Source organism: Tursiops truncatus, chromosome 3 (assembly GCF_011762595.2).
Source record: "Tursiops truncatus isolate mTurTru1 chromosome 3, mTurTru1.mat.Y, whole genome shotgun sequence".
NCBI classification, from domain to species: domain Eukaryota; kingdom Metazoa; phylum Chordata; class Mammalia; order Artiodactyla; family Delphinidae; genus Tursiops; species Tursiops truncatus.
In genome coordinates this window covers 125,970,168-125,995,787 of record NC_047036.1, presented here as the reverse complement: position 1 = coordinate 125,995,787, position 25,620 = coordinate 125,970,168, and the positions used below count along the sequence as shown (strand labels likewise).

General features: G+C 55.1%; 1 protein-coding gene across 8 annotated transcripts in view; it reads left to right on the top strand.

Annotated features, from left to right (window-relative positions):
* CAMK2A (calcium/calmodulin dependent protein kinase II alpha) overlaps nt 1-25,620 on the top strand; it is a 66,410-nt gene that overhangs the window by 35,188 nt on the left and 5,602 nt on the right. For 3 of the 8 annotated variants that reach the window (XM_033853428.2, XM_073802691.1, XM_073802689.1), the window contains 11 exons: nt 1,015-1,117; nt 2,456-2,539; nt 2,680-2,774; nt 3,830-3,952; nt 4,539-4,622; nt 6,146-6,188; nt 8,785-8,825; nt 13,535-13,567; nt 14,532-14,580; nt 21,096-21,171; nt 23,780-23,874. In XM_033853428.2, coding sequence (XP_033709319.1) covers nt 1,015-1,117; nt 2,456-2,539; nt 2,680-2,774; nt 3,830-3,952; nt 4,539-4,622; nt 6,146-6,188; nt 8,785-8,825; nt 13,535-13,567; nt 14,532-14,580; nt 21,096-21,171; nt 23,780-23,874 — 826 coding nt within the window. Of the gene's footprint in view, nt 1-208; nt 333-1,014; nt 1,118-2,455; nt 2,540-2,679; nt 2,775-3,829; nt 3,953-4,538; nt 4,623-6,145; nt 6,189-8,784; nt 8,826-13,534; nt 13,568-14,531; nt 14,581-21,095; nt 21,172-21,435; nt 22,181-23,779; nt 23,875-25,620 lie in introns of those variants that run through there. The other 5 variants (XM_033853431.2, XM_073802690.1, XR_004525917.2 and 2 more) reach the window with 5 other exon arrangements.

Here is a 25,620-nt window from a genome sequence, read left to right as displayed (position 1 = left end):
CCAGGTGGCACATAGGAGGCCCCACATCTCTCAGCCTAGAGTGGTTCAGAGCACGGCTCTGGAGCCAGACTATGCCTCGATCTGGTTCTATCGGTTACTAGCTGTGTGATCTCAGTCAAGTCACTTAACCTCTCTGAACCTCAGTTTCCTCATCTTTATACATGTGATAAATACTTAAGTGCCTGCTATGTGCCGCCCACTGTTTTAGGTGCTGGTGATACATTGGTGGACAGAACACATAAGAAACTCATATTGTACAGAGGTGACGGATAATGAACAAGCACATAGACAGATGGGAAAACACATTAGAAATTGTGATGAGATCTATGAAGGTAACAACAAGGAGCTAAGACAGAAGATACCTGGGGACTCCTCCTTTAGATAGAGTAGTCATGGAGGGCTTCTTGGAGGGGGTGACATGAAGGTGAGAGCTGGATGATGAGAAGGAGCCAAACCTGTGACGCACGGAGGGAGAGCAAATCAGGCAGGGGGAGCAGGAAGTGCAAAGGCCCTGAGGTGGGAACAAGCGTGGCTGTTTCAGGGGATGTAAGAAGACCACTGTGGATAATGGAGATAATAATGCTTACCCCAAAGGGTTGTTGAGATAATAAATGGAATGATGTATGCAAAACCCTGAGCCCAGGGGCTGGCACATAGTGGAAGCACAATAAATTTTGCTTCTTTTTCCTTATTGTGGTGATGGCTGTTTCCCCGCTGCCCCACCCCCACCTCAGCCCCAGAACCAAACTCTGAGGGAAGGGGAAGGAGGGGTTGGCAGGTTGAAGAAGGGTCTTCCTATTGCAGAAGGTGGAGGGCTACAGTGGGGTAGTCCCCTCTCTGGGAAGCTCAGGGTTCTGTGTTTGGGGCTGGGGGTGGGGGGTGGGCGGTGTGCCTCTGGGTCGCTCAGCTGCTCCTCCTGTAAGCCCAGAGCTGCAGAGGTGAGGTTCTGAATCTGTTCACTGTCCTCTGGCTTTTTCCTCTCCCCCTTTCCCTCTTTTCTCTGGTCCTGGGAAGCCGGAGAATCTGTTGCTTGCCTCCAAGCTCAAGGGCGCTGCAGTGAAGCTGGCGGACTTTGGCCTGGCCATAGAGGTGGAGGGGGAACAGCAGGCATGGTTTGGTGAGTAGGGGCAGGGGATGTCAGGGGTATTGGGGGCCAGCCTTGAGTTGACACGTCAGCCGCTAGGAAGCCTCTGCCCCAGCAGAGGAGGTGGCTATTGCCCCATCTGGGGCTCAGGGAGCAGAGCCCCCCTCCCTGCAGCTTCTGAGTCAGTGGGGGTCACCCACCCTAGCTCCCTGGGGGCCTGATGCAGGGACATGGTTGTCATTAAAACAGTATGTGAAAAAAAAAAAAAAAAAAACAGTATGTGACTTCTTCACACGCACATCCGGCACTGTTGGCTAGGGGCTTCCGTGAGTTCCCCTAACAGCCTGGGGGCTAGATTATTATCCTGATTTTACAGATGAGGAACAGAGGCTAAGAAACTAAGAAAAGTTGTCAAGGGAGATGAAAAGGGGTAGAGCCAGGATTTAAGCTCAGACGATCCAGTGTGCTCTGAGATTTTGGCATAATTGAGTCCTTTCAGCTATCTGGGGTTACTTTTTAGTGGGCAATGTTGATCAGTGGTTAAGAGCCAGAGCTCTGGGTTCAAATCCTGACTCTGTTACTTACAAGGTATATGATTTTGGGTGAGTCATTTCACCTCCCTGAGCCTTTGTTTCTTTATCTATAAAATGGGGATAATAATAGTATGTTCCTTGGGGTGGTGTGAGGATTAAATGAGATCAGGCGTAGAAAGTTCTCAGCCCTGCTGAGCACACACACTCATTAAATAGGAACTATTCTCACAATGACTCGTTAAAGCATTTTGGGTGTCCATGATTTCAACGAATCCTCCCAACAGTGCTGGGAGGTGTTTAAGATAGGAATCCCTAATCCGTTATTCATGGATGAGGAAACTGAGGCTCAAAAGAAAAAGAGACCTACTTAAGTGACTTAGGGCAAAGCCAATGTTGGGGACAGGCCTTCTGCCATCCCAGGACCAGCTCCTGGAAGGGGTGGGGAGTGCATGAGGGTTCAGCTCAGCCTGGACCTGACAGGCAAGGACATTTCACCTCTAGAGCCACCAGCAATTGATTGGTAGTGGTTGCCAGGAGCGTTGTGCTAGACGTTTGTGACTCTGAGGCAGGACCCTGGGATGGATCAATGACTCTGCCGTGAGGCTCTCGGTGCTGGGGGTGCGTGGTGACAGGTATACTCCGTCCTCGTCCACCTTGGTCTAGAGTCATTGGTATCTTACCAGGCCAGGGCTCCCAGCCTTTGGCCGGCTCTGGGGGCAGGGGCCATTTTCCCCATCTCCAGGGCAACCTCATCCCTCTTCCAGCAGGATCTTGTTCCGGGTTACTTACTTGCCAACCTCTCTGTGTATGTCTGCCTGTCTGTGTGTCTGGGGAGCAGGGTTCGCAGGAACACCCGGATACCTCTCCCCAGAAGTGCTGCGGAAGGACCCGTACGGGAAGCCTGTGGATCTGTGGGCCTGTGGTGAGTCCATCCAAAGGCCCCTTAGTCCTCCTGGCTGACCCTCTGGTGCCCTGTCTCTCCTTTCCCATCGTTCTCCTCCCCACCTCCCGCCCCCATCACTACTCCTCATGAGGCTGAAGGTCTACTGGTTCTCTCCTCAGGGGTCATCCTGTACATCCTGCTGGTTGGGTATCCCCCGTTCTGGGATGAGGACCAGCACCGCCTGTACCAGCAGATCAAAGCTGGCGCCTATGATGTGAGTGTTGCTCCTGTCTCCAGCCTCCCTGTCATCCCCTGGGCCCCATCCAGTGAGAGCCAATGTCCAGTGAGGCCAGAGACCCGAGGATGACCCTGTCCCACCCTCCCAGCCCATTTAGGCCTCCTGCCACTCTCTAGCTACGGGGTGGGGATGGGGTGAACAGCAGGTGGACCTGAGGGCTGACTGGGGCCAGGCCATGAGCTGGCAGTGCCTAATGACTCGGGCATCTAAGGGATGGGATTTAGTCCATGGGGCCCCAGAGAGCAGAAGCAGCACCAACGTGGTGTGAGAGGCCAGGGGGCAGGCCCCAGGAGCCAGGTTCTCTCTCTATGTATAGATAGACACATACATATATAGATATATGTACAAACACATACACACATATTATACATTGTATATACAAATAGTAATAGTAACTAACACATATAGCAGTCTTCTAAATGCTTTCTATATATTACTCCAGTTAATCCTCACACCAGTCATGACACAGGTACTATTGTTACCCCCATTTTACGGATAGGGAAACTGAGGCACAAAGAGGTTAAATAAATGCCCAGACCACTTAGCTAAGAAACGGTAGAGCTGGGATTTAAACCCGGGCAGTCTGGCTCTAGTGTCCATGCTTCTAACAACCCAGCTGTACTGCTTTTCTGCATGGCTGATGTCTATTGAGCTATATGCTACGTGTTCTATATCGTATTCAATCCTCACAACATCTCTCGGGGTCACATGACTTGCCCAAGCTCACACAGCCCAGGAGGCAGAGCCAGGACTTGAACCCAAACTTCTGATTTTGAAGTCTGGGCTCTAACCACTGTCTGGCTGCTTTGCACAGAAGGCACAGCTCCAGAAGGGCAGAGGGAGGCCTCCTTTCCCCGGCCGTTGTTCTGATTTGTCCTGGGGTCAGGGGACCCTGCGCCATTTCCTGGTTGTGGACGCCCGAGTAGAAGGACACTAGGACCCCTGCCTGCTCCCCTGCCAGTCAGGGGCTGGGGGATCGCAGGGGTGGCCTGGGGTAGGCTGGGCAAACCTGGCCCCTCTGCCCCTTCCAGTTCCCGTCACCAGAATGGGACACCGTCACCCCAGAAGCCAAGGATCTGATCAACAAGATGCTGACCATCAACCCATCCAAACGCATCACGGCCGCCGAGGCCCTCAAGCACCCCTGGATCTCGGTGAGCTTCCTCAGCAAGGCCCCTCCTGGGAGCCCCTCCAGACCTCAGGAATAAGGCCCCTGTGAAGGCCTGGCCCCCGCCTCTGGGCCTGAGGGCCCAGCACGGGGCCGACGGAGCTTAATCCAAGAGACACCGGCCCCACTGTTGTTCTCAGGGGCAGAGTGGCAAGTGGGAGGTCTTTTGGGTTGGCACAATGACTGGGGGTGTTACTGGCTTTGAATGTCCATTGCCAGGATTTTTTTTTTTTTTTTTTTTTTTTTTTGCGGTACGCGGGCCTCTTACTGCTGTGGCCTCTCCCGTGGCGGAGCAAAGGCTCCGGACGCGCAGGCTCAGCGGCCATGGCTCACGGGCTCAGCCGCTGTGCGGCACGTGGGATCCTCCCGGACCGGGGCACAAATCCGCGTCCCCTGCATCGGCAGGCGGACTCTCAACCACTGCGCCACCAGGGAAGCCCCGCCAGGATGTTTATACCATCCCCTAGAACAAAAAATCATCCCCCCAAGATGGCAACCACATCCATAGGATACTCTGGAGGGGGAGGGAGGGCTTGCCTTCCGCTCACAGACCTCTCCCCCACTCCCTTCAGCACCGGTCCACCGTGGCCTCCTGCATGCACAGACAGGAGACCGTGGACTGCCTGAAGAAGTTCAACGCCAGGAGAAAACTGAAGGTAACAGCAGGTCCTCACCCTCCATGCCCCCCGGCTGTGGGAGTAGCTTGGCCTGAGTCTCTGCAGTGGCCAAGAGACCCGCTCACTAGTTCTTTCCTTTGTTGAGTCAACAAGTGTTATTGAACGCCGGCTGCCTGGGCTGGGCAGTGAGCAGCGGTGAGGACAGACGAGTGATGGAGACGTTATGGGGCAGTGGTGAGTGCTGTGACCACATGCCCTGAGGCTGTGGGAGTGCATAGCAGGGCCATGGAGCAGGCCATGGGAAGGATCCCAGAAGCCTTCCTGGGCAAGTGTCATTTCAGCTGAGATCCCGAAGGATAAGCAGGTATTAACAGTATAGAGACAGATTGGGCAGATGTTCCAGACACAGAGAAAGGCCTGTGCAGAAGTCTGGAGGCGTGAGCATGACCCCTTAGGGGGACTGCAAGTGCTTCGGCGTGGCTGGGAGAGGTTTCCGGGGGTGACATGGGACTGGGCAGGAGACCGTGGTGGGGATGAGAGACCCAGCTGCCAAGCACTGGAGAGGAGTGGCCGAGGGACTAGACAGGGGCTGTGGCTCCAAGGAGGCCACATTGTGGCCCAGGTGGGCCCTAAGCTGCCAGCCTCTCAGCTGGTCTGTGTGTTCTCAGGGCCGTGACACCTCCTGGCCTAGACCTTGCCAGGGACCCCGTGAGCAGGTAGGAAGGGCAACCAAGAGGTCCCCAGCTGGTCGGGACAGAAAAGCCATCCACATGCTGAGTGACAGATGCTGAGGCCCTGGCTGCTTCGGAACCTCCTCACCAACTGCTCCCAGGCCTGGCGTGGTGGCTCAGGACGGGGACAGGGGCCAACGGGGTGCTGGCCAGCATGATGCCAGGAGAATTGCGTCTCACCCCCAACCCCGCAGTGAGAGCTGTCGCAGAAGAAGTCTCAAAATGTCAGAGTCAGGGAGTCTTAAAATCATGGACTGTCAGACCCAGAGAGTGTTCAAATCAAACAGCAATTAGAACCAGGAGGGCCACTGGTCCCCAGCCCCTCCATTGACAGAGGAGGGTTTTTCCTCATTAACCCAGGAGCCACAGAGGGGCGAGCTAGTACTGGAGTGAGGAGCTGAGTGCCCTAGGCAGAGGGTGGAGAGAGGGGGGGGACCAAGGGGTGCAGAGTCTACTGTCCTTGCCCCGTCAGGAAACTTCCTTGGCCTTTAGGAGCCCCACGGACAGGTGTCCCGGACACAGCCACCAGCTCTGGCCAGGCCGGTGGAATCTATTAATATCTACTCCTAGGATGGCCGTGTACCCAGAGCAGTGCCAGCTAAGGCCTAGCTCACCCCTGCCTCACCCTTCTCCAGGGAGTTGGGGGTGGTCTCGGGGCTGTGGGGTGAGAGAAACGGAGGAATGGACGGCAAGGGGCAGAAGGCTTTGGCTTTGTGTCTGAATGGAGCACCTGCCTCTCCTTCCCCACTCCCCTCCCATCTCTCTGTCTCTCCTCTCTGCCCTCACCTCCGGCCTCCTCTCCCCCAAACCCCCTCCTCTTATCTGTTGCAGGGAGCTATCCTCACCACTATGCTGGCCACCAGGAACTTCTCCGGTAGGTGCTAGGACCTCAGATTTCCAAATACATCCTGCAGGAGGTAGGGGCATTGCCGTATGGGGTATCTGGTGCCCTCAGGCCAGAGGGCCTGGGGAGAGGGGGGCTGTAGGGGACCCCGTGACTGGGGACTTAGCTCACCTGATGCAAACCTGCAGAAGTAAAGGTCAAAGGTCATCAAGCCAAGGGCCCACCAGGAAGGGTTAGAGGTTAAGTCTGGCTCCCCCACCTCACAGCAGTGCTGGGGTTCTCAGGCTGGGCCGGCCAGAGGGGAGGGCCTCACAGATGTCAGGGTCCAGGTCCAGGAGGGACTGGCCCAGGCCCAGGGAGTAGCAGTATTCCTGTTCCCCACAGTTATGAAGCAGCGCCCTGCTTTCACTCACGTGGTCTTTGTGACAAGGTGATCGCCATCCCTGTTTTCTGAGTGAGGAAACAGAGGATCAGGAAGGTACACTCTGACTTGCCCCAGGTCACACTGTTAGAGGGAGGCCTTCAGTGCAGTTGTGACCAGACCCAGAGCAAGTGCCTTACCAGGCTGGGTCACCAAGGAGTCCAGGGTAGGAGGCTTTGGCCTCGGCCTGGGCTGGTTCAGGCGGGAAATGCCCAGTGACCTGTGGCATGTGGCCCCGAAGACAGGAGGGGAGGGGATTAGCATCAGGGCTTAGCAAGAAGCTCCCCTGGGCATGTTAGAGAGTGCCACGGCCAGCGTCCGCCAGAGGCTGCTCTCTGGGGAGCCCGGGGCGGCGGATGGGGCAGTTGAGCAGATACAGCAAGGCTCACCCGAGGGACCCTCTGGTTGGGGCAGCTAGAGCAGCTGCGGCACGTGGCTGGCTCCACCGCAAGGGGTCGGCTCTGGGAAGCTACAGCCCTGGCATTGCTGAGAGGGTCCACCTGCACATTTAACCAGCTGGGAGAATGAGACCCAGGGCTGGGAAGACCCTGCAACTTCAGATTCGGGCTTTCCCTACCACACCGGACTGCCTTCCCACGCTCTCCCCAGACAAGGATCCTGCAGTTCCTTAAACTGAAAGCTGAGCCACCCAGGCAGTCAGAGTCTTTTTTTAACAACTGAAGTGCCCCTAGGGCACTCTAGAGCTCACAAAACGGAGCCCATGGCTTAGTCTCTCTCTCTCCCTCTCTCTCTCTCTCTCTCTCTCTCTCTCTCTCTCTCTGTCTCTCTCTCTGTCTCTCTCTCTCTCTGTCTCTCTCTCTCTCTCTCTCTCTCTCTCGATGTGCTTGGGGGCACCAGTGGTGTTTAACAAATTTTTTCTGGCAAGAGTTTCCAGCACTTAAAAACCAGGAGATTTCATAGCAAATCCCAGATTACTGACTTCTCTTGAAAATCAGAATATGTGGCTTCACGGGACCCACAGTCCCGTAATAGTGGGCTGGAGCTGAGAGGGGCCTCCTTGGAGGCTTGGGGGGCAAGTCCTCTCCCTGCTGCTGTGCATCCTGGTCTAGCTCACAAAGCCCACGATGATGGCTGGCCGTTCGTCTCGGCTTTGGGATCCAGAGGTACTCCCCCAACCCCACCCCTGCCTGGATTTGCAAGAGGGAAATTTTGCAAGAGGGAAAAGTTGCATGAGAGCCTGAGAGGGGTCATGGGTGGAAATGTGAGGATGACTGGGGAGCTGGAGCAGCCGTGAGCCCCAACCCTCCAAGCCTCTGGGGCATCAATGTCCAGTACCACCCCTCCTCCCCAGCTCGCTCTCTCCAGGCCACCAGGAAAAGGACTTACAGTGGCTACCATTTACTGAGCATCTACTGCATACCCGTCAAGTGCTGTGCTAAGCACTTTATAGATACTGTCTGCTTTAACTTAAGGCCATTTGCTTGAGGTTTGAAGCAGCCAGGTGTCAGGCTGCACAGGGCTGGTCATCGATCCCACTTCCTGACGGATGCCCTCTCCAAGGGCTCTCACCAGAGGTGAGAAGGAAGGGAATGGGAAATGACAGGTGGGGCCTCCCTGAGAGCTGTTGCTCTGCTTTTCCCAGCCACCAGGGACACAGCCAGCCCCAGTGTGGGGCTCCGGTGTTTGAGGGTAGGGAGGCCTCTGCAGGGGATGGGTGCTCTGGTAGGGGTGGGCCCCAGAGCGGGGGCATCTGCTTCTTATCACCAGCAAAATGCAGCTTCGCAGCTGTCCAGAGTGAGTAGGCAGGGCTGACACATGACCTCCGCGGCAGCATGGGGCTAAAATTAGAGCCGGCCGGGGCGGGGAGGGAGCGTCCAGCCCCGGGCTGGGCAGCCGGGCCTCCAGGTTGGCCACCACTAGCACGGGTGGTGACCAGGATCTGGAGGGAATCCCCAGACTGAAACAGCAATCCCACGGTCCTGGGACACATCGGGCACCTCCCTCAACCCATGGAGCCAGAGGGTCACACTTGAGACTGCTGAGAACCCAGGCCCACTCCCACCCAGCGGGCCACCGGCAGACCCAGGGCCGCCCAGGAAGGAAGAGGAGGGAGGGGAGGAGGTCTCCCCACGTCGCTGCTCCGGCTCTGTGCCCTCCGCTGCCCGTGGATGTTGCTCTTCCTCGCCCTGTGGGCCCTGGTGCCCTGCCTGGTGTTGGTAACCCTCTACTTTTTCTCCTCTGCAGGCGGGAAGAGTGGAGGAAACAAGAAGAACGATGGTGTGAAGGTAAGTCCCGGCCAGCACGGCAGGGTCTGCCTCTGACAGCGTTTCCGCCCACAGGGCCCGGCTTGCAGGGCTGGGACAAGAGGCCAGGCCTTGCCGATGGTGTTCTGGGCAGATGTGCTCACCCGTGCAGCCTGGCATCCCCAGACCCGGACCTGGGCTACGGTGCCCACCCTCCCACCAGGATTGGCGGGGGGCAGGCGGGGGAGGGGAGGGTTGAAAGAGGGTGGGAGAGGCAGGTGGCCTGGGGTTGGGGTGGGCATGAGGGCCGGTCAAAGGAGATTTCTGCGGTTCTGGAGGACTGGTGAGTGAGTGGGTGCAAAGAAGGGACAGAGATGTCATGAGGGGTGACCTCCTCCTTCCCGAGTGTAGGCTGGCTGGAATGGGCCCCTGACCCAGTGCACGCCCCAGTCCAGCCTACAAAGCCTGCAGGGGATGGACAGCCAATCCTCCTGGCTTTGACACCCAGAGGTACCCAGCCCCATCGAGGCCTGCGGTTCAGTGCTAAGAATCCCCTCCTCTGCCGACCCAGGCCTGCCCTGTCCCCACCCCTGACGCCCGAGCTGCTTTCCTCCACACCCCACCGACCCCTCCCTCCCTCCTCTCTCTTCTCCCTCTGCTCTCTGGGGCCTCGTCCCCTACTTTCTGCCTGGTCCCCTACTCTCTGCAGCTCCCTCCTCCCCTGCCACTGGCTCGCCTTGCGGACTCTCCTCTCTCGAGACCCTGCCTTTTTCTGGGCTCAGAGCCCTGCCTGGCCAGGGCCCCAGGGCTGGGCTGTGCCCAGGACGCTGGAAGGTGTGGGATGCTTTCCAAACACAGCCACCCAGGTGGGCTGGTGGCTTCACGGCTTGGTTTGTAGTGGCATTTAGGGTCTCAGGCCCCTGGCTTTGGTCTGCCGGTGGGGGGGTGGTATGGGAGGGGATCTGGGCTGTCTGCCTGAGGCCAAGATATGGCCCTCCTCTCTGCCCTTGGCCCTCTGGGGGCTTGAGTTTCCCCATAGGTACAGTGGGAGGGGGGAGGGCTGTGAACTCCATGATTTCCAAGATTTCCACTTTAAAAACAAACAAACAAGAAAAAATCATTTTCCCTTCTCATCTTGGGTGCTTGAGGAATATGTAATTATTTGGTTATCAGTCAAAGCCAGTGGTTTACAAATGGAACTCCTTGGAGCCCAAAGGTTCTGGGGAGGTACCTCTGGCAGCAGATGGGGAGGGATTGGAAGGGGGAGGCCAAGCAGAGAGGATTGGGGGCTTCTCACACCCACTTCAGCCTGAACAGTTCCATGGACCAGCCATCGCAGTGGTTGAGAGAGCCTGGGTGAGCTTTCAGCCCATTATTTGAATCTCCTGAGCCTGTGTTTCCTCATTCAAGCAACGGGTGAGCCGGGTTTCCCCCCTCCCAGGGCTGTCTGTGAGGATGAACTAAGATACTGTGCATTGAGGACTTAGCATGGTGCTGGCGTGCGATACATGCTCATGAGATGCTAGTCAGTAGTAGTATCTTTTCTGCTTTATGTGTTGGACTTTCGGGTAAGATTTCTCTTGAAGTTTGCTCGAGAAAATACTTGGAAAACACAGATCTAAAGCCAGCCCAGTTTATGCAGTTGACACACATCCATCCCCAGTGCTGTAATGGAATCCAGAATTGAGTTTTGGCTTACCTGCTGTTTTGGGTTACCCATGAGTCACCCCCCTCCCCTCCCAATTTGTAAGGGTGATGGAGGGATGCGCAACTTGCGGGGGAGGGGGGTAGGCTTGGAGCAGCTGGGGCTCAATCTGGCCCTAGTGTGTAGACACTGGGGGTACTGGGTCCCCTGGGGAGAATCATATTTGGGGGACATGGGGCAGAGGTCACAGGCGCTAGTGGGCTGGGGCCCAGGTAGGTGGAGGAGGAGGGGCTGCGGGAGGGCTGCCGCCGTCTGCTTGGCGCTCGGGTGTAGCCCTGGCAAAGCCCTGGTCAGGGCCTCCCTCAGGCTGGGTCGTGGGACGAAGCTCTAGTCTGGCTCCTCTCTGGGCAAGGCCAGGAGGCGGAGGCTGTCTGAGGGCAAGGGCATCTCGTAGCGTGGCGGGGCTCTGGCTGGTCACTGCAGGGCCTTCCAGTGGGCACAGCTGAAGAAACTGCTGCTGCTTCCTGTAGGACAGGACAGACCCTGAGTGACTTCTCAGGGTGGCCTGGGTGTGGAGGAAGAGACACTCAAAGGCTATTCCTGGCCCGACCCTTTCTCTGCAGCTCAACCTCCTCCCCTTCCTTGGGATGGAGGAGCGGGGACATCCAGCCGGAAGACGGGAGTAACCCAGGGGGATTTGCCCAGGATTTGGGGAGCCCGGCCTGCAAGAGGAGGGAGGTCCATTCATGTTTTTACTATGACTGAAACTGGACCTCAAGTCAAGAAGCCAGGGGTTTGAGCCTGGGCCCCACTGTTCCCTCCCTTGGGGACCTGGGCCATCAGTTCCGTCATCTGTGCAAGAGGAGAAGCGCTGTGTTCAGGGAGGCTGGTGAGAGGCTCCCGCCTGGGTGGGCCTGGTGGAGTCGCACCGTGATGCTCCCGTAGCCAACATGTGCTCGGCCAAAGCAGGAACTACAACTTGGTCCCTAGAGACAGACCACTGATTCCACCTGGGGCTTGACTGAAGAAGCAGTGATCGGTTCCAACGCTGGAGGAAAAACTGGCGGGTTGGAGTTCAAGATATGACACAATACTGTACTGTATGGGCTTTTAAGGGCTTTTCAAGGCTAACTTTGACCATCCTCTGTTTCTACCGTCCCTGCCCACCTTAGAACCATGCTCTTCACGTGGTTCTAAGAGATGTGACTCTCCTTTTGGTGACAGTTCACTTTCTAAATGAAACTAACACGCTGGTACGTGTAGGGTTCTTATTAGTATCATCATCATTTTGTGATTCAGGAAAATCGAGTCTTTCTATTACCAAGAAGCGATGCCCCCGGTCCCAGCCACTCCTAGGCCTCTACTTTCATGAAGAGGGGCTGACCGCTCCCACCCCTCAACCCCACTCACTGCCCCCTGTTGGTGTCCCATCCGTGCGTCCTGACCCCTCTCCCCCATGTCCCATCCTGTCACTGTGCGTCCGAATTTGATGCAGTCTCTGCTCTGTGTTGCCTCCTCGTGTCCCGCCTGGAAACTCCTGGCCCTCACGCTGCTCCTCAGGTTTCCGCTGACAGCCGAGCTGTGTGGGCCTGTCCCCTCCAACACACACTGTGCCTGGCCCGGCTCCAGCCAGGAGTGAGGCCAACGCTAGGAGGACAGGGCAGGGAAGGAGGGGCTGGCTGCAGGCTGCTGCCTTGCCGGAGTCACACTGCCCGGGCCAGCTGGGGCAGAGGCAGGGGCTGTGAGCACTTACACTGGAAATGCCCAGTGAGCCACCTCCATGCAGAGGCCCTGGATGGAGAGGACAGGATAGGATCTAAGGCTCCTGGCGCTCAGAGGCTCCTGGATCTTGGAGTCAGAAAGCCCAGACTTAGACCTGAGGACACTTGGAGAATATCCAGTGCCTCCCACTGGCAAAGGCCTGCCCGGAGGCATCTCAGGTCTCCCCTCTGCTCCCCACACAGAGCAGCAAGGGGAGAGCCTCCTGGCCTCTCAGATGTAAGTGCTTCCAGGATAAGCCTTTGAAGAGCCATCAGGCTGTGGGTACCTGGACAGAGGAGAGGGCCTGCACTGGGGGTTCCAGCCTCTTCTTTGCTAGTAGCTAGCTGAGCGACCTTGGGTGGATCGCTGCCCGTCTCTGGACCCCAGGTTCTTGTCTGCTCAATGCAGGTGTCAGTCTTGGCCTGTAACCTTCTATGAGTGTGAGTCTTTAAGACTCCAGGCTTAGAGCTGAAAGAAGGAGAAGACAGTCTACATGTTCCTCTCTCCTTCCCTTGGTTCCACAGTTGATTATACAGGGGAAATGACAAATCCCCCCAAAGCTAGAATAGGCTGAATGGCAAGGCCCAAAGACTCAAATTCTGGGCTCAGCTGTGCGTCTGCCTTTGCCGCAGTCTCTCTATCAGCATAAAGGAGCCGAATAGGCCAGTCACTGGGAAGCTGTGGGCACAACCAGGACTTCTGAGGCCACTTAGAGGAGTGGTTCCCACACCTGTCTCTGCTTTGGAATCACCTGGGGATAGTGTTTAAAATAAAGACGCCCAGGCCCCAGCCCAGACCTAGTTATCAGACTCCTTACAGGGGGTCTGGTTATGTATATTTTGGACAAGTTTCCTGAGTGACTGTGACATTCAACCAAACTAGGAGTGGGGTCTTTCCAGCAGAGACACAGGAGGAGTCTAGGAGGAGACATTGGGCCTCATCTCCAGACCCGAGCACCTTGTTGTCCTTCAAGAGCTTAGGATTCTGGAGGCCTTAGGCGCCGGGTATCTGAGACCCAGGATTTGCCTCCTCCATCTGAACTTGGCATAGGGCGAGCCCTGATCCAAGAGAGGCTTAGCCCGCAGCTCGATGGTTGGATTGTTGAGACCCAGGCAGCTGTGCACGAGGCTCCAGAACGCTAGGCTGAGAGAGGCCTGGCCCTGCCAGGTCAGCTGCTGCTGGTGGCCCTGACTCCTTGTCCCAATGCCATTGCCGGCAAGGGACCACAGAGGATGACCCCGAGGCCCATCCTCCTTCCACCCCTCCCCTGTCGTTCGTTCCTCTGCTCCCTGCCGTTTTCACGCTGTGTCTTTTCCTGTCCCATCTCTTCTCCTTGTTTTTCCAGAAAAGAAAGTCCAGTTCCAGCGTTCAGTTAATGGTGAGTGTCTGCCGTCTCCCAAACGCCGGTAAATCCTGGGCCTCGAACCCTCGCTCCTGCCTCACTCCTGCAGGCTACACTGGGAACCCGGGCGGGGAGAGGGTGCTCAGGGTGTGCTTGGTACGTGTGCCTCGTGTGACAATATGTGTGTTGTGTGTGCGTGTTGTTGGCGTGTTTCTGTTGACACCTCCAACTCCATGACCCAGGCCAGCAGCCTGCTGGTAGACCTGAGAACTCCCTCAGCTGTGAAGGTTGACTTGAAGCCCATCCCACATCCAGCCCGTGGCTTCTCGCTTCGCCTTGCCCTCTGCTCTGGAGCTCAGCTCAGGACTTGGTTTGTGTCAGTTGTGGCCACTGGGGGGCTTGGTTTGGCCGAAGTAGCGGGCGCCGTAGAGGCCCTTCTTGAGCTTCTGTGAGGCTACCCAGGGCCTGCCGGTGGCAGAGGAGCCACCAGCCCCTGCCACCGTCTAGGGGTTCCTGCGGTGGCATGGTGGCCCACGTCCCTCTTCTTCTGATTCCATTGCTGTCTCCCTCAGTTGTGTGGTTTTTCTCCCCCTGGAAAGCCCAGCCTCTGTCACACTGGGCCTCCCCCCGTCTCTCTCTTCCTCTCCTGCCGGTGTGTGTACTCCTTCCCCGTCCTGTGGCCACCATGTGCCTCTCTGCCCTCCACACCCCCTCTCTGCTCCCTCAAGCAGACAGGGCTCAGGACCCCCTTCCAGAAAGGCCAGGGCTCTCCACACATCCACCCCTTCATTTACAGCCCCGTCCCCGCCACCAGCCACCAGCCACCTGCTTAGTTGGGCCCGTCCCCTCCTTAGGCTTGGAAGTCTGACAGGGTTTTCAGTGCAGCATCTGGATGGCAGAGCCCATGAGGCTTACGGCAACGGGGCCGCAGCATCAGGCAGACCACACCTCTTCCCGCTTGGCAAGCGGGCCTCACCACCTCCCGTGTTCTCTTTGGCAGGAATCTTCAGAGAGCACCAACACCACCATTGAGGATGAAGACACCAAAGGTAGGAGGGGTCTTGCCTTCAGCATCTGGGCCCCCGGGCCTCCTGGCAGGCCCCCTTCGCCGACAGCCTCCGGCCTGAAGGGACCGCAAGGCCAGCTTTGTGTCCTGTTTCTCTACAGAGAGCCTCGCTTTGGCTCCTTATAGGCTGGGTACACAGCGGGGTGCCATTTCCCTGTGTGAGGTGCCTGGATGGACTTTTCTCATGGTAGCAGTTATGTGTTGACTTTAACACGTATTAGAAAAAATTAACATAGTCAAGTCATAAATGTATCATAGTAGTATACATTTTCCTTTGGCAGTGTTTTTGGATTTTAAAAAAAAACCACAAGTTGATTTTAAAAACTTGAAGTAATTATAGTAAGGGAAGGGAAAGCAAAAATGTATCAATAGGAAATTCAACAAACTGGAATATGGGAAACACTGCCTAAGACCGACCCAAACTGCGGGGGCTACTGTAGCCAGTGGCTAATAGTCTTCACAAGCCCTCGGATGAAAGGAGGAGCAAGACCCCAGATAACGGTGATCTGATAGTAAGAGAGGAAATAATAGGATGGGAATAGGAACAATGGCTGCCTTTTATGGGGTACTTGCTGCATGCTAGACCTGTTCCAAGTGCTTGGTACTCACCTGAGCTTTACAACAAGCTAAGAAGTAGGTACTGTGATTAACCCCATCCGACAGCCCAGAAACTCAGGGGTTGAGTCAATTGGCCTAAGCTCCCAGACCTCGTAAAGGGGACAGTTAGGATATGAACCCAGGCAGTGTGGCTCCAGGGCCTGGCTCAGCTGAGGAGGCCTTGGCATGTGGAAAGATGCTTGGAGCTTGGAGGAGGGAGGATGGAGCGCTGGCTTCCGCCCAGGGGACACCAGATCCTTGGACGAGTTAGTGACATCCTGCTGTTCTGCCTGTACCCAGCCCTTCTTCTTTCCCCAGGACAGGGAGATCGGCAAGGGAGGGGGTTCTCACACTCCAGTGTGTGTCAGAGATGCCTGGGGAGTCTCTGAAATCTAGAAAAGCAGCATTGACCTGGAGAGATCACAGCTGTGCCAGTTGAGATATTTTCAGGAGTTTAGATGATTTGCTTCTAAAAGAATATACAATGATGGGGACAAGAGCATTTTGTTATGTAATAAATATTTTTGCACAGTTGCCGTGCAGGCTTATTTAAGGCAGATTTGACACACTAAACGCCGTTGACTGCCTCCTGACTCTGCCACGATGTTTGGAAGACCAGCCCCACCCTATGTGTGTCCGTCTCCGGTCATTCCCAGCTGGGGCAAAGCAGGGGCAGGAGATGGTCACTCCATCACCATAGCCTGGTGCTAGAGCAAATCAAGCGTCTATGAAAGCACCAGGGACAACCTTCAAAATGCATTATCTCGAAGAATTCCCTTGGGATCAGGTCAGCATTCTAAGTCCCTCAAGTATGATTTTTAACCATATTCCTGGCCCTGCTCCAGTGGAATCTGATTCCATAGGTTTATGGTGGGCCGAGATAGGTTGTTTCTGAGACATTCACCATATCTGAGGCTCATTGTAAGGTGCTGGGAGTTTTGAGGAGACTTGTTGTGGCCTCATAATCCTGGTCTCAGAGCAGACAGGGTCTGTGGAGGCAAACTGGCTCTGTGATTCTTCATTGGAGTCCATCTGCTGGGTGACCTTAGACAACTTACTGAACCTCTCTGAGCCTCAGTTTCCTTAACAGTAAAGAGATGATAATAGTATCAAGCTCAGAGGATTGCTGTGCAGATGAGACGACAGGCTGTGTCTAAAGTGCCTACACAGTGTTTGGCATATGGCCACTGTTTAATAAGTCTTAATTTCTCTTCTTTCAAACTGGAGCTTATGGTTGAATGACAGGAAGCCATGTGACGTTTTCTTGGAGCGTCAGTTTTACTCAAAGATTATTTTAAGACAAATATTTATACGTTCAACAGACAGAGAAATGTTTGGAATAGAATGTAAAATTTGTGTGCGCTGTTAATGTAAAATGTGACCCGTTAAAGACATTTTCCACCTGGGGTAACGGCTCTGGGTTACATCCCTGAGGCCTGACATTTACAATCATTATCCTCTGCTTTAGAGATATCAGGATGGGAACATTTGCGAAGTCTTGAATTTTAGTTCACTTATGCCCCTTTTAAAGAGGGGAGGATGGGACTTCCATGGCGGTCCAGTGGTTAAGACTGCGCTTCCACTGTAGGGGGCACGGGTTTGATCCCTGGTCGGGGAACTAAGATCCCACATGCTGTGCAGCATAGCCAAAAAAAATAAAATTTAATTTAAAAATAAAATAAAGAGGGGAGGCTGAGGCCTAGCGAAGAGAAAGGGCATGTCAATGTTACTAATGGTAAAACTGGGACCCCGTTCCCTGCCTCAGTTTCCACACGTGTAAAAGGCCATGTCTGATGGAAGAGTTGCTGGCTCAGCCAGGAGCTCCTCCCCCTGTTTGGCAGGAGAGAGGAACTCTGTGCCTCCCCCAGCTTCTCCAGGCCTCAGAGAAAGTTTCCAGAGAACCATTTTCTGGTGTTAATTTGTTAAGTCTTCTTACTAAGTGAGAATAGCAGCTGGTGGGGTGGATTCTGACCTAACATTAAAGTTAATTAGAAATGTCATCCTCCAGGGAACATTCTCCCCTCAGCAAAGAAAGGGACATTAATATTTCAGAGCCCCTCAGGCTTCATACACAGGCCTCTCACCCTCTGAGCTGCACGGGGTTCTGCCAGACATCCTCCCCACCGCCCTATCTCCTCCTGGTCAGCTCCTTGAAAATTCAATTTCCTCTCCAACCCAAAGAGCTGCCTTAGAATCTGGGCAGAGACATTCTAGGAACTATCAGTCAGGAATGCTGATCCCGTCTCAGCCTCCTCATCCTGTGTGACCTTGAGAGAGTGCCTTAACCTCTCTGGAGCTTCAGCTTTCCCATCTAGAGCGGAGCCCTCCTGGTTGTCTGGGTGAACACCTGGCAGATGAGAAATGCCAGAGGGTGCCACTGAGCAGCTGCTGGATGAATCTTTCGTAGAGCAATAGGTCTGCCAAGGGCATGGGAGGGGCTCAGAACCAGAGTGAATTCCTCCAGATTTAAGGAGCACCAGACCCCCAGATCTTTGGTCCCAGAGAATGAAGCTAGGGAGAGTCCTGCCTGCTAGGCTTCAATTGTCGGCAAACTTGGTGTCCTGAGTGGCTGGAGGCCAAGTTAGGCACTGTCTCAGGCTGCATTCATAGAGGTGAAGTGTCCAGAATTGGGGAGGGGGTAGAGAGTGCTACCCCAGACCTGATATCCTGCAACATTCAAGCCACATCAGGGATAGTGTGCTCACACTCAGAGAGGCAACTAAGCAGCTTAAGTACCCTCGAAAATAGATGGCCAGCTGGAGCCAGATCCTGCGAACCACATGCGGGAGGCCTTCAGCCCTGAGAAGAAAAGACTGGTGGGGGAAGGCACCTGGAGAAGCAGGTACACACTGAAGGATCCCAGAAGGCAGACCAGAACTATAACTGGGGGCTTTTAGGGGGAGACTGCAACTTGAAAGAAGGAGGTGGATGCAAATGGCAAAAGCCGTTCAGCAGTGCGGTGGCCTGCCCGGCAGGCTGCAAGCCCCAAAGTTCCAACCGAAACTGAACCATCATATATCAGGCTGCTGGGAAGTGTCCCTGCCCGGGTTAGAGGCTAGAGACCGTCCTCAGGGAGAACTTCCAAGTCAGAGCTTTCCAGTGATGGTGATCACAGCGCTTGCTTATGGAGGGCCAGGCAGTTCTCTCAGTGCTTTACATAATGCATCATATTTACATAAGTGAGTCGATATAAAGGGCTTGGAACAGTAGCTGGTTCTGAGTGAGGACCATATGTGTGTTAGTTATTTTTATTGATATATTCTTAACTCAATCCTCAGAACCACCCTATGAGGTAAGTACTATTAGTAGCTCCATTATACATATGGGAAACTGAGGTAGGAGGAAGTATCTTGCCCAAGGGAACACAGTTACTAAGTAGCAGAGCCAGGATCCAAACTCAGGGGGTCTGGCTCCAGAATCCATGCCCTTGACCGCTTGAGTAGCCTGTCTGAGATGGTGGTGAGAAGCGGCCCACGGGAGACAGGGCATTAAGCACGGGCTCGTGGAATGTCAAGTGGGAAGGGTTCTTAAAGCATGTGGAGTCGCTCTGCATCATCACCCTGATTTCATGTGGGAGCAGCTGGAACGAGGTGTCTCCTGGTGGAGGTGGGTTTCTCCCCATCCTCAATCCCCCAGCTTCCACGAAGGAGGTCAGAGTTGACCAGGAGGCCGGGCTGTTGGGCTCCTAGGGACAGAGGCCACAAGGCAACTTGGGCAATTCCAGGGAACAGGGCAAGGCCAGCAGCCCCAGACCCTGATTTGGTCCATCTGCTCGTTCATCCATTCAAGCTGCCTCCGCCTGAGCCCGAGGCAAGACCCCAGAGTCACCCGGCTGACCTCATGGTCTAAGACAGACCCGTTCCCAGCCCTGGCGATTCTTTGCAGAGCCAGGAGATAAAGAATTAGCGGCTCACTGTGGTGACTGACATTGGAGATAGTAACTTCAGTGATGTTACGTCTACTGAGCGCCCACCACGTGCTAAGAGCTGCGCTGGGCACCGGGCCCTGCCCTGAGGGGGCAGGTGCGGGGGGAGAGGGAGATGGGCTTTGGAGCTGCACAGTCTGCTCGGGGCGGTTGGTCCACTGGAGCAGACTATTTCACCTTTTGCCTCCACGGTGACGGGAGCTTGTCTCTGACCGGGAGGAGAGAACCGCATGAAATTGTGCTGGGAGGCTTCAAAGATTCGCGGCTTAAGCACTGGCGCAGTCACTCACTCCATAAGGAATGCCTGGCCAGGCCTGCTCCAGGCTCCAGGGATCAGCGAGCCTCCATGGAGCTCATATTTGAGCTGGGGAAGAGACAAGCATGTGGGCCCAACACATCACGGAACGCATTGGAGCTCCTGGGTCCTGTGGAAAAGGCCCTGGGCTGGGAGCCAAACTCTGCACCCAAAATGTTCTATGTCCTTGGGCAAGTCCCACCCCTTACCAAGCTTCTGTTTCCCCAGTGTTGGATGAGCAGGCTGAGTCCCTGGTCCCCAAGCGTTCTTGCGGCCTGGGTGTCCTGCGATTCTTTATCCTCTGGGCCTGAGGTGAGCTCCTCAGTGTGAGGAGGGATGGGATGGCACCAGCAATTGGTGAGGAAAGGGGCAGGGACAAGGCCTCCTCCAGGAGCCGTCTCCCTCCCATGCTCCCAGCCTGAGAAATGGGCAACATGTCCACCCATGTCACCTGAGACTGCTCTAGCAGGCCAGCTCACTGACCGGCTTGGAGGTTAAGCTTGAGCCTGTGGGAGGAAGGGAAGCAGGCCTGGCCCTGGGAAACACGCCTGAGGCTTCTGGGTGCATAGCCCTGCTGGGAGCCAGAACACTTGGCTTCAAATTCCTTCATTGCTGAGGCTCGGTCTCCTCATGTGTCAGATGGGGGGAAACTGGCCTCGCCTCCCCCTACCCCCCAGGCTGTGAGGAGCAGATGCAGTAATGAGCAGATGCAGGAGGCAGCACTTGCAGTGTATACCTACTGTGTGCCAGGCTCTGGTCCAAGTGCCTCAGGCACATCATCTCATCGCATGCTCATAACAACTCCGGGACGAGGGCATTGTCATCTCCATACGAGGGACCAGAAAACAACCTCGTGCCCCACGGCTGCACAGCTTGTAAAGACCTGGGGTGGGATTTAGAAGAAGCCTGTCTGGTGCTGAAGCCTGGGTTCTTTACACAACTTGTTCAGCACTGAACGTATGAGAGGTGATGGTGTCCCCATTTTACAGATGGGAAAACTGGGGCTCAGAACATCACACACCTGATAAGAAAACTGATGTCTAATCCTCTACCAGGAAGACAGCAGCTGTTCGTGGTGTTTCAGTGGTGGACAGGGGAGGCCAGGTGTCAGCAACTGGGATTCATTCTGCCTAGAAAGTTCTGGAAGGCTCAGTGCCTGATTCCTATAGGCACCCAAATGGAACAAAAACGGACTCAGACCTAAGGGATGAGTAAGCCCTAAGCCCGCCCTTAGTGGCCCCAGTTTGGACCATGGGGGAGCCCCTGGTTTATGGTTGCTGGTGACAACCTCCACAGGTGACCTTGCTTGGATTCAGGTGGCAAAACAAGGTAATGGAGAAGCATATTTTGGACTCGAGACCTGGGTTCAAATCAGGCCTAGAGCCAGAATCATGCATGCTGTTTCGAGGCAGAGGCTGCCAACTAAGACACTGGCTCTGCCCATTGTATTTGAGGGAAATTTCACACTTTTTTCTTCACCTTTCTGGGCCTCAGTTTCTTCTTCCATGAAATGGGAGTAATGATACCCAGGGACAGTGTGAGGATAAACGAGACAATCTCTCTGAGGCCCTCAGGTGCCAGGACAGGGTCTGGCGCATGTTAGGGGCTCAGGAAGCTGTGGTTGGCGCTGCATCCCAATCACTATCGCTATTATTTCTCTGTGTTCCCTCCTGCCTTACAGTGCGGAAACAAGAAATTATAAAAGTGACAGAACAGCTGATTGAAGCCATAAGCAATGGAGATTTTGAGTCCTACACGTGAGTCGGCTGGGTCCATTCTGCATGTCCCGCCTGGATTGTTGATCAGGGGGTGCTGATGGCTACCTTTGGGGGTCCTTGTCTCTGACCCTCATTTACTCACTCTGCATGTGCTGTGAATCAGGCTGAACTCATATTTCTGGTTTGCCTTCAGACTTCACGCTTTCATTAAGCTTTCTGTTCACAATACTTGTCTATATCTCAGTCCTGCTCCTATCTTGTTCCCCAGGAGGAACTCCAACAAAACTCTTTTGCTTCCCCAAGGACAGAGTGGGTGGGTCTCCACCACAACATGGACCTCCTCAGGAGATGAGCTGGGTCCTGCCACATGGGCCTGGGGCCTCACCCTGGACCTCCTATGACCTCAGATGAGAAGCAGCAGGCAGGAACCCATAGCGTTTGTACATCCAGTGAGTAGGGGTGAGCAAAAGAACCTCCAGAAGGAATCTTACATCCTCTGGGGATAAGGCAGAGTGCACAAAAATAGCATGATATGAAACAGGTGGTATGAGACATCCTCTACACACCTGATCAGCTGTTGGAGGGGCAGCTCTGTGCAAAGGCTGGGCTGGAGCGACCCCTGGTGGCCACCCTCAGCCTTGCTGGTCTGGCCTGGAAGCAGGCCTTCCGCTGGCCCCCAGGAGAGCCAGGATTCTGGGCTGAGGCCTCAACATCTTGGCCAGAGCTAACGAGGCCTGGGCCTGAAGACCCCACATATGCTTTTTGGTGGACGAAAGCTGCCAACTAAGGGCAGAATGACCTTTGCTTATTGGGTTCAGGTGAGATGGGAATAACTGGGCTGGGCTTTGCTCCTCGGGCAGCCTGATCTTGGTTACCACTATGTCCAGGAGCTGAAGTTTGTCTCTCAAAGGCTTGGCAGTCCAGGCACATCCTAACTGTGGGAGGGTTTCAGCAGCAGCGGGTGGCAAAGCCCCAGCCATCTACTGATTGTCTCTGGAGGAACAAGGATCTTGGAAGGTGCAGGTGTGAGACGGAGGCCGCTTGTACATGTGAGTGTGATGCAGTTGCCCACACATGCACGTTTGTGACTGCGTGCACAAGGGGTGTGCACGGGTGTGTGTGCACATGTGCCCCTGCGGGTTGCATAAAAGCATGGAAATGCGCTGTTGAACGGGTTTTGCATCCGGTCCTAGAAAGAATTAAGTCAGCGATGGGAGAGCCCGAGAGTGGCTCTGGAAGGGCACAGCCAGGGAGAAAGGGAAAGAGAGGTGGCCCCTATGGACCCCAAGCCTCCCACCTCTGTGATGTCACTTCCTCTGGCATCTGCAGCCCAGTCTAGGTTCTGACCACTTGCCATGACCTCTGGGGCCTATGGTGCCGAGTCTGGCCCTGTGTCACCCTGGATAAGCTCCTTTGTCTCACTGAGCCTCGGTTTCCCTACACGTACAATGGAATTGGAGCAGAGGGTCCTTCAGAGGCAGGGACACCCAGAGACCCTCTGGAGAAGGGCTCCTCTTGGCCAGGGGCTGCTTAGTCTTCCAGACGGTCAGGGCTCAGACCCCCAGCCTTAGAGGATTCTGGATCTGGAAGGGTCCTGAGCGTCCCATATGGTCTGAGCACAACCTCCAGCTCCATCTGGAGAACGTGAGGTCCTGAGTGGAGAAGCGAGTTGTCTGGAGTCACAGAGACAGGGCAGTCAGGGCAGAGCAAGGGCAGAGTGCCCTGCTCTCCCCACGGCGTCCAGTTCAGACGATGCTGGCCCAGTGCCCTCCTCCACTGTTTTCAGTCCCTCCCCGTGTCAGGATCTTTGACTGGCCTGGGGTGCTTCCTGTTCCTGGCTTCATTGTCATCATCACAGGGGTCCATGTTGTGTTACAGAAGATCCCAGAGACCTAGGGGTGGGGGAGACAGGTTTTTCCTTCCTCCGTCTGGCTGTCAGGGTCTCCCAGAAAACAGACCTGGGTGGGAGCACCGAGCCGAAAATGCAGAGCAGTGGGCCTCCTCGGCCATGCCCTGCGCTCCTTCCTCCCAGGCATCATTTCTTGGAATGCTGTTTTCCTCATCTTACAGAAGAGGAAAGTGTGGCTCACCAGGAGGGCTGCTGCCAACAATAGGGCAACTTTGTTTAAAGTAGCAGAACGCACTCCCTCCAGGGACACACCTGCTTGGTGAACAGAAGTTGCTTCACTTTAGTGAAGGAAAATGTCTCCCCACCCAAGGAAGACCATTTAGGAAAAGCCCTCTCTGGATGGATCTGCTGCCCTGGGCGGGGGATGTAATTTGGAGAGGAGTGTACAGGCTGAATTATCCCCGCCGGAGCCTTGGGGCAGCGTACCATGCACGACATTCATGGTGCTCTTGCTTAGAGAGGTTAAGCCCCTTGCTGGGGGTCTCATAACCTGTAAGTGGCAGAGCCACGACCTGGACCCAGGCTTCCCAGTTCTCAGTGGCACTAGCCAGTCAGCATTGCCCCACACCGTAACTGGACCAGCCCTGTCCCATCCGCCAACCTCACTGATCCTGTGAGGTGGGTGCAGTCACTTTTATTTCACAGGCTTGCCTTCCCAGGGTCCAGGCCCCTGGAATTTAGAGGGGGGCACCCGAGAGGCCACCCTAGCCCATCTTTCCTCTGACTTCCTCCCCCCAGGAAGATGTGTGACCCCGGGATGACAGCCTTCGAACCCGAGGCCCTAGGGAACCTGGTCGAGGGCCTGGACTTCCATCGATTCTATTTTGAAAACCGTGAGCAATCCCTTCCCTCTGGGCTGCCTGTTGTCTGCTCTTTTCCGTGTCCTGCCAGATGGCACAGCAGGGTGACGGGCAGGGCCCCCGGGGCAGCTCAGGAGGCAGCGAAGAGGAAGGTCCTGTGTGGACAGGGGTTGGTACCATCTTGGCTCCCTCCCCGAACCCTGGACCGTCCGATGCCAGTGGCTGCGGATGGGGACTTGGGACGAGCGTGACAAGCCCTCCCAGCCCTCGCCTGCCCATGACCCTGGTAGGGCCTGGGGAAGACCTTTCTTCCCTTTCTACAGATAAGGGAGCCTTCCCACCAGGGCACACCCCCAAGTTACAGTCACCTGAATGCCTGCAGCCACCCCAGCTGCCCAGCTGGTCGCAAGCTGGCACATGGGCTGTTGTTGTGCAGGTGCCCCCGTGGGTGGGCAGTCTGGGGAAGGAGAGGACAAAGCTCACACTGCTGTGCCCTGCCTATTTGTCTAGGTCTCTGTCCGCATGTCTGTCCTTCCCGGGCCTCTCCTTTGCAGGAGAGACCCTGGCAGCTTTGCAACCCGGGGCTGTCAGGGGGCTGAGGCTGGGCCTGACCTAGGGCGCTTTCTGCCTGTGTCTGTGTCTCACCTTGGCCAGGGGTCAGACGGGGACGAACCAAAGCACACGCAGGTTAGACTCCTGCAGCTCAGGACCCGGAGGGAGGCCCTGAGAAGTGGCACATCCAGGGTCCCCCAGAGGGAAGGCACGTACCACCAAGGCTATGCTGGGTGATTTCCGGTGCATGTGGACACCAGTTGAAACAGCATTGGTTCACACAGTGAGAAAGTTTGTCCCTATCTAAATTCTCTTTCAGTACATTCGGCTCCGCCAAGAGGAAAGGGTCAGTTTAACGCTAGTCTGTCCCAAGCACCTAATGCTTTCTAACTCACCTCATTATCAGAAAGAGAGTGGTCTCAGGCTCAGGTCCCTTGCAGGCAAGAGCATGGAGCTAGGATTACATAACTTGGTTTTATTTTAACTGGACTTATTATTAAAATTGTATTCTATGAGACTGGTTATTCATTAATGATTGTACTAGAAAGTTTTCTTTTAAAATAAATTCATATAAATTAATAAAGTGAATCAGTTTAAGGAAATATTTTCATAAAGTAAGTACAGGTAGATGGTAAAAATAAAGGTGATACCTAAGCAACTGAAGTTGGATCTAGTCCAACTCTTCATTGTACAGAGGTCCAGAGAAGGGAATGACTTGTCCAAAGGAACCCAGAAAGTTGGCAGCAGAACCCGGTCCTGATTCTCTCCAGCGCCTCCTTCCTTCCCTGTGCTCCCCCCTCACCTGGGCATTAGTGTCCCTAGACGGACACTCCTCTCCTGCCTGCACGCAGTCTGATGGAATCTTGTAGAGTATGAGGGCTTAAGGGCATCCCCAAAAAGCCGTGAAGAAGGAAGTTGCATTTTCCTTTGACACATCAAACTCTGATTTTCTAAGGCTAGCAATGGAGATAGAATGTGAGGAGAGGTGGCTGGACCCCACCGTCCCCGTCACCCTGGAGTTCCCTAGCTGATCACCATGGCCACCTCTATACTCGTCTGTCCTGGGGGGTGGGGGGCACTGGTTCCCCAGAGAATTCCACAATCCCCACAGAGCAGAGCAGAGACCAGGCTGAACCGGCTCTGAAGACTGAGGGATGGCAAAAGGGAAAAAAAACACAGACGGCTGTGCTAGCCCTTGATCTGCATCCTGGCAGCGAGCCCCATCAC